A 13,633-nucleotide genomic window follows, 5' to 3' on the forward strand; every position below is an offset into this window, starting at 1 on the left:
CAGGGAGTGGCTGTGTGAAGATGGAGGAGAGATGAGGAAACAGGAGGTGGGAGAATCTACAGGACTGGACAAGGGTCAGGGTAGGAAAGGAAGAAAACCAGGACAGCTTCCTGCCTACCGCGTGACCCAGAAGCAGCAGGATGTGGGGCGTGCTGGCCGAGGACAATGCCAAATCCCAGAGTATCAGATTCGGCAGAGGTTGGGTACTCAATGACCTCCATTGTGTCGCTAGGTACCCATGGTCAAGTTGGGATGAGACTGTACCTTGATAAAGACTTGTTTTCCCTTCATTGGTGATTATTTTTGGTTTCTGCCTTCATGTGTGCCTATGCACTGTGGAGCCAGAAGAGGGCATTGGACGCCCTGGGTCAAGAGTTATAGATGATTGCGAGCTGCCACATGGGTGCTGGAAATCAAACCCATGTCCTCTGGAAGAGCAGCTTCTGAGTCATCTGTCTGGCACAGAAACTGAAACTGTAAAATTGCTGAGCCCCAGAACCTGTTGTGGAAGGCAGCAGAGGCCATGACACACACGGGTTTAGATGTGCTGATGTTTGACCACTCTGGAGTGTTCTAACTGCTGCTTCTCTGTGTTGTCCCTTTAGGAAGCCATATCACCCTAAACTAGAAGCTTTCGTTAGTCACATGTCGAAAGGACCAGGAGCCTCTTTTGAAAGCCCCTTAAATTCCCTGCCTCTTTACCCTAACCATCCTCTTTGTGAAATGGGAGAGCTCACACAGACAGGTATGTACAACCGCCTGATCACGTCCCTCACACATGCGCCTTGGTTCCTGTGCATTCGGGATGATATGTAAAGGTCTGTGGGACACCGAGAGGCCATACACGTTACCAGTTAGCTGTGTGGGGTCCTGGAAATGATCAAATAAAAATTGGGAGTAGGTGGGAAGCTTTCTCCGGACTGGTAGTCCTGGGCCCTAAGTGCCCAGAGCCCAGGGACTGGTATGGCAAACACAGATTTTTTTATCCCAAAGCCTGAAAAACTATGAACTTAACTGCTCTGGGCTTGATCCCCAGCAGCCCCAACACTTGGCAGGCACTGGAGTCCTCGGCTTCCAGCTGTAGTGATCGGGAGCAGCAAAGCCAGCAGACAGTGCACTGCTGCTGCAAAGGATGCCTTCAAGGGTTAGAACTCATCAACCACTTGGGGTGCTAGGACTCCCGCCCTACAGTGACCGTGTTACAGTGGTCATGCCTAGGGTGTCTGAAATCTCCAGACCCTTAAGCCCTAGCAGCTCCCTGAAACTTTCCAGCAACCTCGGCCCCCCAGTTTTTAGCCTGTGACTCTTACAGTCTGTTTCTTCCTCTCTCCACCCTCTCTTACCTGCTCTCGGTTGAGGAGAGCACTGTCGTCCCCACTGCAGTGGCCACAGCCTGGGGGCTGTGCTGCCACCTTGGCCACTGCCACTGCTCCTTCTGCAGTGATAAAGAGTGAGCGCAGACAGAGGAAGACCATTCAGAGGCCTTTGATTGGTGCCCAATGCACGAGGGGGCCGTGCGGAGATGTCTCCCAGCTGAGTAGACAATCAAGCTAAAGCCAGCAAAAAGATATGGCAAACATGTTCACACACACACACACACACACACACACACACACACACACACACACTAGTGAAGGAGTATTTGCACCAGTTACAGGCCTTCCAAAGCCAGAGCAGGCTGCCCTCAGCTGTATTTGTAGGGGTCCCCTGAAGCTGCTCAAGTGTCCTCAGGGCGACTGAAGTGTCCAAAGCAGCCAGACTGCCATGAGGGTCATCTGGCCAGTCACCAGGAAGGGGGTGCATGTTTGGCAGTACCCTGCTCCAGGCTGCCAGGCAGAGGACGAGCCTATCAGACAGCCTGCCCCTAGATTTTAGTCATTCACAGAGGACATTAAAAGAATGTTTGGAATAAACTCAATAAAAGCGCAGCACAGAACTAAACGATTTTAATAGCATCTGATGGTGTTTAACATTGCACAATAGTGCTTACACTCCTGCCTCAGTGCCCTAGACTCTCCCTAGGTTGGTCCTCTGATCTGACTCCTATGGACTGGTACCTCAAGGAACTCAGAGGCCCCAGGGTATCTAATGAAACATCTGCTTTCTTAAAATTGAGAACAACTTGACAGGCTAGATGGCTGTCATGGGTCATCCCTGGGTCCCGTGGGGTGGAAGGAGAGCCAGCTCCTGCCGTCCTCCGACCTCCATGTGCACACCAACTAAAAAGGAAAAGTAGCCTTTCTTGTTACAGAAGCATCACTGCTCATGAGCATAAGTTACAAAAGACTACAAATCAGAAGAAAGCACCACAGTCACCTAAGACACAGATGACAGGGAGGTGACTCAGTGGTTATGAGCACTGGCTGCTCTTGCAGAGGACCCAGGTTCAATTTGGTTTCCAGCACCCATATGTATGATCACAACCATCTAGTACCAGGGCATCCGACACCTTCTTCTGACTTCCTTGGACATTGGTGCACATACATACATGCAGGCAAATATGTACATAAAAATAAGAATAAATTTTAGGAAAAATGATTAAAAAAGAAACAGACCCTTAATGCTAACCTTTCTTCCTGCACACATGCAGTGGCGTCTTAGTGAACCCGCCCTTCCCTATCCCATCTTGTTACGTAGGAATATATCAGGAGGTAGACAAGATGGCTCACTAGGTAAAGGTGCCTGCCTCATTTGGGGATGGAACTCTCCAGACCATTTGGACACCTGGACATAAATGACGTAACTGGTCGCACTGCCCAGGTGTAGTTCATGTCCTCACATTTCCCACCCATTACTGCAGTGGCGTCCCTCACCTTCTGCAGGCCTGGGGGCAAGCCTGCTGATTTCTTTCTCCCCTGCTTGCAGATAAAGCGTTCTCATTTCTTTAAAAAGTTTATTCCTTGCTGTCCTCCAGTGGTCCAAAGCCAAGGCAGTGTTGAAGGAAACCGGAAGTCTTGTTTCTACCCACTTCCCGCCCATCTCACTTCTCTGCCCTCCTTCTCCGGATGCAGCCCCCACTGGCTTGTCGTGCGTCCGGCAGAAGCTTCTTTATGCAAAATGCGGGAGACTGAGAACACGCACTCTTGCTCCTCCTCCTTTCTCATTCAAAAGGAGCATAATAATTGCACCGTTTTTCATTTGCTCCTTAAATACTGTCTGGATATCTGGAATTGTGGAGTATGAGCTGGTTGGCTGAGCTTGGAAAGGCCCTGCAAGGCCAGACAGAATGCCCCAGAGGTTAACAGAGGGCCTTCAGTTGGGCATTCTAATGGAAACAGGGTCAAGGAGGGAGTGTCCCAACAGTAAGTAGACTGGTAGACAGATTTCGCTGTAGCCTTCCCTGCCTGAGGACTGCTGTGTCCCTGGGCAGTGTGCTTACACCTGCCCTCGGGTATATGCCAGTTAGAGCCAGTGGGTAGGGAGGTTGTGACAAAGGCAGGCCTCCACACCCATCTCTCTGGAAAATTCTTCTCATAACTTCTGCTGCTGTCAACCACACCAGAGAAGGGTGCTGGCCCTTCGTGGCCCTTCTGTTAAACTTTAGTAAGAAGGATTCTGTGTCCTCTGCTGTTGCAGGAGTTGTGCAGCATCTGCAGAATGGCCAGTTGCTGAGGGACATCTATCTGAGGAAGCACAAACTTCTGCCGAAAAACTGGTCCTCAGAGCATCTTTACCTGGAGACCACTGGAAAGAGCCGCACCCTGCAGAGCGGGCTGGCCTTACTCTATGGCTTCCTCCCAGATTTTGACTGGAAGAAAATTTATTTCAAGCACCAGCCAAGTGCCCTATTCTGTTCTGGAAGCTGCTACTGCCCTCTGAGAAACCAGTATCTAGAGAAGGAGCAGCGACGGCAGTACCTCCTACGCCTGAAGAACAACGACCTGGAGCGGACCTACGGGGAGATGGCCAAGATCGTGGACATCCCCACCAAGCAGCTGCGGGCGGCCAACCCCATTGACTCCATGCTCTGCCACTTTTGCCACAACGTCAGCTTCCCCTGCAGCAGAGGTGGCTGCCTGGGCATGGAGCACTTCAAGGTGATCAAGACGCACCAGATAGAGGATGAGCGTGAGAGGCACGAAAAGCCCCTGTACTTTGGGTATTCGCTCCTCGGGGCCCACCCCATCCTGAACCAGACGGTCAACCGGATGCAGCGAGCCGCGGCAGGCTGGACCCACGAGCTGTTCACCCTCTATTCTGCTCATGACGTCACTCTGTCACCAGTCCTCAGTGCCTTGGGGCTTTTGGAAGCCAGGTTCCCAAGGTTCGCTGCCAGGCTGATCTTTGAGCTCTGGCAAGACCGTCAAAAGCCCACTGAACATTCCGTCCGGATTCTTTATAATGGGGCTGATGTCACCTTCCACACCTCTTTCTGCCATGACTTCCACAAGCGTTCTCCCAAGCCCATGTGTCCTCTTGAGAACTTGGTTCGCTTTGTCAAAAGGGATATGTTCGTCGCCCTGGATGGCAGTAGTACTAATTATTATGATGCATGTCATGGGCAAGGGGCCTAAAGTATTTAGCCCAGATCTGTTCTCTTGCTGGTTCCGTCTGTTGCTAAATTATGGTTGGAGATCTAATGGATGCAGATTATGTTGGGAGATCATGCCTGTGGTTTCGGACAAACAGGAAGCACATAACAGTATGTCCCTATGGTACGGAATTACCGGTTCACAGAGGGAAAAGGGTCCATTATCATAGCTGTGTGTGGTCTAGAATGCTAGCATCAGGTTCCGTACTCAAAGCTGCCAATCCAAGCTGATACATGTTTTGGCCTGCCATGGAACCAGCAAACCTCTGCCAAAATCTTCTTGTTCTTGAACACTTACCTTAACCTTGTTGAGCGGAAAATGTTCCCAAAGTTATGAGTTCAAAGTGGGGTGACAGCTTTTTTATGAAGGAACTGGAAGGTTGGTATCTTAGACTCTGTAGACCTAAAGGTCACACGGGGGCGTTGTCACATCTCAACTGTGCTCTGGGGACATGGCGACACATAATGGGTGTGTGTGTGACTGTGTTTGTGTTCCACGGGCCAAACAGAACAGGTGGCAGCCAGCTGTGGCTCACGGACTGTGTTTGCTGACCCCTGATCTATAAAAAACAAAACAAAACAAAACCCAGCCTGTTACAGTTGCACTTCCGGCACTTTGGGAACCAGCTAAATGCCAAGTTATTTAGCAGGTCCTTTGGTAGCTTCTGCTAGAAACACAGAATTGGGTCTCTATCTGACATGGTGACAAAGTCAAGGGGAAATAAACATTGGGGTCAGAGGGCTCATAGGAAATGATAACAATACTTGATGCTCATGGTGATTGTGGCACAACATAGCTTTAAGTGTGTTGCAGATCTTGTCCGTGATAGTCTGTTGGCTTCATATGCTGGAATTTTTGTATTCCATTTAGTATTTTTATAGTCTAGGAGAATATTTTCTGAGACCGGTTTTAGATATCCCTGTAGGAATATTCGATTTGCTGCACCTGCTTAGTGGTTGGGAGGAGGCTAGAAGCCGAATTGGGGCGCTTTTTCCCCCTTCCAAAAAATAAATCACTAATGGCTCATTCCCTTTGACAAGCTAGAAAACTGGGTCCATTTTTGAACCATTTTCGTCAGTTTCAAATGCCGAATTCCAATTGATTTTTAAAGAGGTTTCTAGAAAAAAAAAAACGACTTTGTTACTCGATAGTTAAATGATCTTTCTAAAATATTTTCTATGTCAGGCACAATTACAGCTCACTCCTTGGTTTCTAGGACAATGGTGCTAGTTTGTTCCGAAGACCTGGCCCATGCACGTGGGGTTCTCCGGCATCTGGCATTCCAGCCCTTGCTCTTCCTTCTTGTCTGGTGTTGCATTTGAACACGTTTTGTTTGTCGAAATAAAGATTTTGAAGAATTCTTAGCCTATACAACTCATGTGTGTCTGAGTCGTTCAAGTTCTTTGCAAGGGAGAAACGGTGTTTTTAAAGTCTACTTTCACTGGTTTATTTAGTGCTGAAAATTCTGAGCTCGTATTTCCCCCTCTATCTCTTATTAAAGCCTATTCGGGTTTCTCTCACCCACTCGCAAATTGTCGAATTTAGAACTGTTAAACATAGCCCGAAGGTTTAAAAATAAAAGGGGGAATTTTAAAAATACCAATTCATGGTATATGTTTTGGGTAAGAGCCGACAGCAAAATGTATAGGTGAAGGTTTACCTTCTAAGACATTGGCAACACAGACACAGAGTTCTGAACCCCTCATTCCCCAGCAGATTAATTCTAATACAAAACAAACAAGAGCATCCCAGACCTTGGATTCTTGGAAGTGATCTCATAGCATCATTCACAACAGACCTGGAACAGCCCATGGAAATGTTAGCTTCATATTTTTATTGTAAAATTAATAGATTCTGGAAAATACTCCTGAGCAACAACCTCCAAAGTGAAGTTACCCTATCGGGAAGGAGTCGCAGCTTCAGCCTCAGTTTCTCCCACTGCGCTCTCTCCACATACTTGAGACAGTTGGTGTGTGTAGGCTTTTCCACCACACCCCGGGGATAGCAGGTATGTGTATACTTTCCCACCACACACTGAGAGCAGCCGATTCTGCAGCTGGATGCATTCCAGATCTGTCCTGAGCTGTGCGCCTATGGTGTCAGACCTCTGAGTACCCAAAACTCAGTTGAGTAACTAACTGTACTCCAGTTGCTAGGATTTCCCTGTGCTTCTGACCAACTAGCTGTGAACTTAGGTCTACCCACCCATCCCTTGGGCTTAATTTGCTCAAGCCCTCACAGAGCTTCAGGGAAACACCATTTTATTACCAGGGATAGCGTAGAGGAAATGCATGCGGTGTGGGGAGACCACAGAGCTCCCAATACTGTCCTGCTGGGCCACGTTCCATTAACTTCCTAGATCCCCCTGCCCAGCTCTCCAAACCCTGTCCTTTGGGTTTTTATGATGATTTAATTGCATAGATGTAATTGATTATATCTATCTTTGGCCATTGGTGATCAATATGACTTTTGGCCCTTCCCATCTCTGAAGATTGGGGGATGGGGCTGAAAGCTCCACCCCTGGTTATGCCTTGGTCTCTCCACTGGACAGCCTTCATCTTGGGACTTCCTGAGGTTACCTGAGGCATGAAAAACAAATCATTTTGAAATCCTAAGGATTTTATAGGGAAATGGACAAGCGTCAGATGTCACAATATCACATCCTCTGGAAACCCCACTGTGAGCCACTGGACAGTTACCTCTCTGAAATTCTCTACAGGAACGCACAAATAATGGATAATTTAAAACTAGAAACAAACTCTCTTGTCCCAGAACTTGCTTATAAGGGTATAGTTTTAGGGGGCGGGCAGATTGTTCAGAGGTTAAGAGCACTTGCTGATCTTCCACAAGACCTAGATTCAATTCCAAGCACCCACATGGTGGGTCACAGTTCTGGTTCTGGGGATTGAACTCCTGACCTCCGTGGGCAGCAGGCTCACAAATGGTGCGCATACCTACTGGCAAAACACTAAAATTGATAAATCTAATAAATTTTAAAGAATATAAATGTTTTTAATTGCTTCTTTTGGCAACAACTTGGAAGTTTTTCTTTAATTTCTTCAACAGTGCATGTCTTGAAGATATTTCTGTCTTGGGATGTGTAGCTAGAGACAGACAGCTTTTTATAGAATACAGATTAGACTAGTATATTTTATATAAAGAATATCAAATTAAATTTTATAGAACATAGATACTCTAAGAATACATTTCATTTTATCTCTGTGTGATGTGTGTGTGCACATGTGTACATTGTGTGACTACAGATTCAAGAGTGTCATGACACAGACGTTTTTAGCCTTTGAAAAAATGTTCTTACTTGAGAATTTCATATAACACATTTTGATCCTATGCAGCCTGTCCTCCACCTCCTCCCAGATCCGTTCTCACCTCCCTACCCACCCAACTTCAACTTTGTAGGCTGTATTATGTGTGTGGTCCCCCTTCTCCCTATCTCTGTCTCTCTGCCTCCTCTACTGCCTCTCTTCCCTCCACCTCCCTCCCTCCCTTCCTCTCCCTTCCTCTTCCTCCCCAACTTCTCTCTTATAGCCTCACTGTATTGGGCAGGCTGGTGTCAAACTTGTAATCCTCCTGCCTCAATGTCAGTGCTTGTGAGCAGACATTACCACACACAGTGGGCTGAGCATTCTTTGTCAAGCTCCACTTTGAACAGAATTAAAGAACTTGCTTATAGGCTATTCGAGTTTGTTTGTTTTGGTGCCAGGAATTGAACTCAGGGCATGACCTATGCTAGGCCAGCACTCTACCACTGAGCTACACCCCCAATCCTGTTTCTCTTCTAAGAGAGGGTCTCAGTAAGTTGCCCAAACTGGCCTTGAACTCTCTTTAGTCCCCTATCAGGCCCTGATCCTATGGTTTTCCTGCCTTAGCCTCTTGAGTATAGGCATGTGCTAGTTGGCCTGATGATAACAATTAGTCCTAAGAGACGGCCTACCAAGATTATTACCGGACTGCTCCACCTATCTGAAGGTCTTTGTAGGCACAGCAGAGTTAGACTTGGAGACGATGTAGGTAAGTCCTTTTTCCAGAACTCAAGAACTATTGCAGGGAAGGTAGGGATACATGCTTCTCTGAATCCTCAGGAACTCCCCAGAGCAGGTTCAGCATGCTAGGCTGTGTGGGTTGTCCTAGTGTGTTAGATAAGGTGCAACAGTGGCTAGTGGGATGCTGGCCTGGATTGCCATTGCTTAGGACTAGTGACCTGGACATTAGGGCTGTTGCCTGTGTTAGTACCCGCTCAGGAGCTAGCTCAGTAAGAGTCTGCCTGAGGAATCTGCTGAGTGCTTAGGTATGATCAGGCTCTCCTGGCCACTGAAGCCGGCTGCCAGCCATTGTGGTATATTTGTGTTTTAGTAAATAAAGCTTGCCTGAAGATTGGGGGACAAAGCAGCCATACTAGTCAGCCATACAGGCCAGGCAGTGGTGGCACACGCCTTTAATCCCAGGATTCGGGAGACAAGAGGCAGACTGATCTCTGTTAGTTCAAGGCCACCCTGGGCTACACAAGATCGAATCTTTTTATAAAAGAGAAACAGAACTCACACAAAGGTGATCCCAGCACTGAGAATTACATGCCTTTAATCCAAGTACTAGGGAGGTGGAGACAGGAACGATATGGCTGGGCACAGAGAGGAATATAAGGGGGAAGAGACAGGAACGCAATGTGTGGGGTGTGGGATGTGGAGTCTTCAGGATTCGTGGAGACAGGATCTCGCCCATTTTCAGTCTGAGGTAGAGGTAAAAGCCAGTGACTGGGTGCTTTGTTTTTCAGATCTTCAGGTTGAACCCCAATATCTGTCTTTGAGTTTTTATTATTCAGGTTATAGCCAGCCTTCAGTGGAGGATGCTCTTGAAGTCAGCTTCCAGTGTGTCAACTGAATGAGTCCTGCCTCCTACAGAGTCTCCAGGAATATTTGCAATCCAGGGGAAAACCCTGTTTCTCCAGGAGCGGGGGGAGTGCTTCTCTAAACAGAGTCTATCCTGAGTCTATCACAGGTTGGCACAACACGTTCTGAGGGCACTGGCCTCAGTATACCCAGAAGAAGGCTGAGATACCAAGGAAAGGGGCTTTCTCTACGGTCTCTGCGGCAGTTCTACCCCAAGTCCTCTTTGTTAAACTATGTCAGTAAATTAAAACAATGAGGTCACAACAGTTACAAATTGAAATTGAGATGGTTAGGGACTAGTCCAACCCTCCTAGTCCAGGTTTCTCTTAAAACCTCTTTGCAGTCAGTGATACTATGCTCAGCCACTAGGGGGCAGCATCTAATAAAGTTTTGATCTGCATAGAGAAAAAGGTAGGTTAGCTTGTGTTTTAAATTGTCCGACCATCCATCTACCCGTCCGTCCGTCCACCCATCCATCTATATCTTAACTATAAGCTGGCATGGAGTATTCACAGGCAAGTTTTTCAGTGCCCGCAACTGAGAACACATAAGGCAAACTAAATCAAACCAGCGACGCTAGAGTTACACGTTAAAACAAATGTATTGGACCATCCCCGTTATAGAAAAGTTGAACTGAGTGACTTACCCACTGTGTTGCAGAGCTAGCTGGGTTGCCAACCATGTCCGCTTTCCTTAAAGGACCATGTTCTTAAGCAGGAACCTGATGACCCCTCTGGACAGTCTGAAACCTGATCACTGTGGCCTAAGCAAGTAAAGTCTTGCATCTTCTCAGATGGGTCTAGGGTGCTCTTAGGAACCCAGATGCCCACTGATGTCACCTGGCTAGGACAGGGACTCGTGCAGAGGACCCCAAGAAGGCAGGGCCTTTATTGATCGCCACGCTGCTCCAAACAAAGCCGCTTCCTAAGCCCATCAGTCGCTTTCCTATTGCTGTGATAAAACGCCACGATCAAGGCATCTTATACATGGAAGGATTTGTTCTGGACTTAGGGTTCCAGAGAGAGAAGGGCCCACGACGGCGGAGTAGAGGAAGCAGGCAGCAGGTGGCTAGAACGACACCTGAGAACCGCACCTCAAACTACAAACCGGGAACATGGAATACAGTAAGCATGACATGTGACTCGACGCTCAAAGCCCGTCCCCCAGACACACCTCCTCAATAAGACCTCATAATCCTTTCCAAACGATCCCATCAACTGGGGACCATGTATTTAAACACATGAGCTTCTGGGGACCGTCTCATTCAAACCACCACACAAAGGAAGGGTGAATGCTGGGTACACAGCTGACAGCAAATGCTCCTCCCCACTCCTTCCACCAAAGCTAGGCTGTGTGGGGTGCTTTGCCACACAAACCCCCCCACTTTAGGACTTCTTTCCCCACCTCCTGCAACACTGGTCTATCAGGCTTCTCAGGGACTTGCCCCGGAAGAGGACATCATTGACCAAAGCCAGACTTGTTTCCCAGGGCAGCCACATACACCCACCAGTCAGAAATGGCCAGGGAATAACGCTGGGAGCCACGCCCACATCAGAGTTCTCACAGGGCAGCAGAGACCTTGTGACTGTATCACAGCCGTCTCCGGTCACAGCATTACTGCCCTAGAAGCTTCCTGCATACATACCTCCTCCCTCTGAGGCTGGTCCTGGGACTGGTCTGCAGAGGGCAAGCAGGTTCTGGGTGCCCCGGTCTCTGCTTGGCTGAACCCAAAAACTGAAGTCACGTATAGGAAAGAAAAAAATTTATTTATCACAAATGCCTGTATCACGGAGAGGTTCCCTGTTTTACTGTGGAAGCTAAGTAGTCAGTCTTCTATCTCAGGAGGGCCCACCACACTCAAGTTCCACCAACAGTGGATACAAAACATTGGGGAGCACATTTCTTCTGAACATAAATAGCTCCGCCCCATCATTATTCTTTAATGTGACCACTGCTTATCACTGATGCTGTATTGAATGAGTCATCTAGAGATTTGATTATAGAGAAGGCTGTGTATACATTACAGACAAATGTAACACCATCTCCTATGAGGTTTGAGCATCACCACATTGTGCAGTCTGGGCTATGGAGGGCCTTGCAACCAATCCCCAATGGATATTGATTACTAATTATATATACCAATTAAGCACTAAAAAATTTTAGGCAGGCTTAACCAAGATTTCACATTTACTAAACATCTGCCATTGGCTAGGAGCATAACATAGACTATTATCTCCCAGAATAAAAGACCACTAATTAGGCAAAAGAGAAGATTCAAATTAATTAAAAATGAACAAAGAGACAGTAGAAATCTAGGAAATCATAAAGCATACTTTATAAGCTTACATTCTACCTAGCTGGAAAACATGAAAGAAATGTATAAGCTTTTCTGTTCTTTGCTTGTTTTTTGAGACACGGTTTCTCTGTGAGACAACCCTGGCTGTCCTGGAACTCCCTATGTAGACCAGGCTGGTCTCACAGAGAGCCGCCTGCCTCTGCCTCCTGAGTGCTGGAATCAAAGGCACGCGCCACCATCACCGCATGGCAAACAGATGAACTTTTAACTGCATCTGACTGACCAAAGTTAAACCAAGATGAGATCAATGATTTAAACAGACCTGCAAGATCAAAGCAAGAGTGACCACAGTAATCAATCATGCACTAAGGAGAGGATCATGGGGCCCTGGCTTTCCCTTCAGAACTATTGGCTCCTGAAGGATCCCAGAAAGGAGACTCATTTTCTTCAGATGTGTAACCCAGAGAGTCCACCAGACTCCACTGAGTAGTTCCTCACTCGTGTCACACTCCGGCCTTGGGAAACTCAGGGGCCACAAAGTGAAACCAAAAGGCATAACTATAGGAAAAGATATGTAGAAAGGGGTTCACGAGTAAGAGGGAAATTTCAAAAGGGTAGGGAGTGAAATTAATCAATATATTACATGCATGTATGAAAGTGTCAAAGAACAAATTTAAAACTAACAACATGTGTTATCCTTATCAGATGCTTATATATATATATATCAAATCATAATATATATTTACAGTGAAACCATAATTAAAATGCATATGATGCTTGCTTATTACACATTCAGGCAGAGCAGGGATATGTCTGTGTGTGATGGCTGAGCAGGGATATGTCTGTGTGTGATGGCTGAGCAGGGATATGTCTGTGTGTGATGGCTGAGGAGACCTTTATTGTGCCTGCTTATTTGTGTCATGGAGAAGCAAAGCACACATCTCCCAATACTTTAAATCACGCAATACTAACACAAGGCTCCAAAGAGAATAACTGCAAATTGCATTAAATGCTGTTCTAATTGTGAATAATTACTATAATGAAAGAAATAACATCATATGTATATTTTCTCAATGAGCTCTGCTTTGAAAATCTAAACAGTAGAAATAAATCTTAAGGTATGAATTATAGCAAAACAATCAGTTCTTTGAGATCTGGGGGATACATTAGCAAAACTGCATATGTGAGAATCCCTCACTGGGAGCAAAGGCCTCTTATTTGCTGGAGGGATAAGGCTGGGAAGCAGGCCCGAGGAATACAGGGACCCAATACTGGTGGCAAGTCAGAAATAAACTTTGCAATGAACTCACCAACTGGGTATTTTCTAGATGACTTTGATTTTTTTTTAATAACTGAAATGCTACCTGTGTTTTCTCAGAGATTAATCAAAAGATTAGTGTTCTTCACATCTGGAAACCCAGAGCGGATGCTGAGCCACTGGAGGTCACTCCCCACGTGGCGTTTTAGAAAGCTAATAAATGGCACCGTGGCTCTGGCAGCTGACATAAACAATGATTGCTCTGGCCAGGAGGTGGCTGTCCTGCTATCAGCGGTGGGCACACTGGGGTCCACTGCTCTTACCTCTGTTGACACAGATGGTGATTTCTGGAACTCAAGGTGAGTCTTATCAGGAGGAGGTCTGGGAAAGCATTACCTTGGGGACTTTCTTCAGGACCATCTCAAGATATCCTTCTCTTCATAGGTGCTAGTGTGGGCTGTGAAATGAGTCCAGCCCCTGTCAAGGATGTGGCCCCCAGGTTTCATTGCTTCTGCCCGAAGGCTGTTTAGTTTGAACTTTCCTTTTTTGAATTGTTGCCTATTAATTTTGTCCTTTAGCTATGTGGGGCTTTGATCAAGAGCTAGCCTGTGTGGCCACTACTGAATCTCACTGAATGAACTCT

At 46.9% G+C, this 13,633-nt stretch overlaps 1 protein-coding gene across 4 annotated transcripts in view; it reads left to right on the plus strand.

Moving 5' to 3' along the window:
• The window catches only part of Pxylp1 (2-phosphoxylose phosphatase 1), a 63,730-nt gene extending 57,824 nt beyond the window's left edge, over positions 1 to 5,906 (plus strand). For all 4 annotated transcript variants that reach the window (XM_075964919.1, XM_075964921.1, XM_075964920.1 and 1 more), the window contains 2 exons: positions 606 to 745; positions 3,577 to 5,906. In XM_075964919.1, the coding sequence (XP_075821034.1) occupies positions 606 to 745; positions 3,577 to 4,514 (1,078 nt within the window). In that variant the 3' untranslated portion in view covers positions 4,515 to 5,906. The remainder of the gene's footprint in view (positions 1 to 605; positions 746 to 3,576) is intronic.
• The last annotated feature ends 7,727 nt before the right edge of the window (positions 5,907 to 13,633 follow it).

Source organism: Microtus pennsylvanicus, chromosome 3 (genome assembly GCF_037038515.1).
Source record: "Microtus pennsylvanicus isolate mMicPen1 chromosome 3, mMicPen1.hap1, whole genome shotgun sequence".
NCBI lineage: Eukaryota > Metazoa > Chordata > Mammalia > Rodentia > Cricetidae > Microtus > Microtus pennsylvanicus.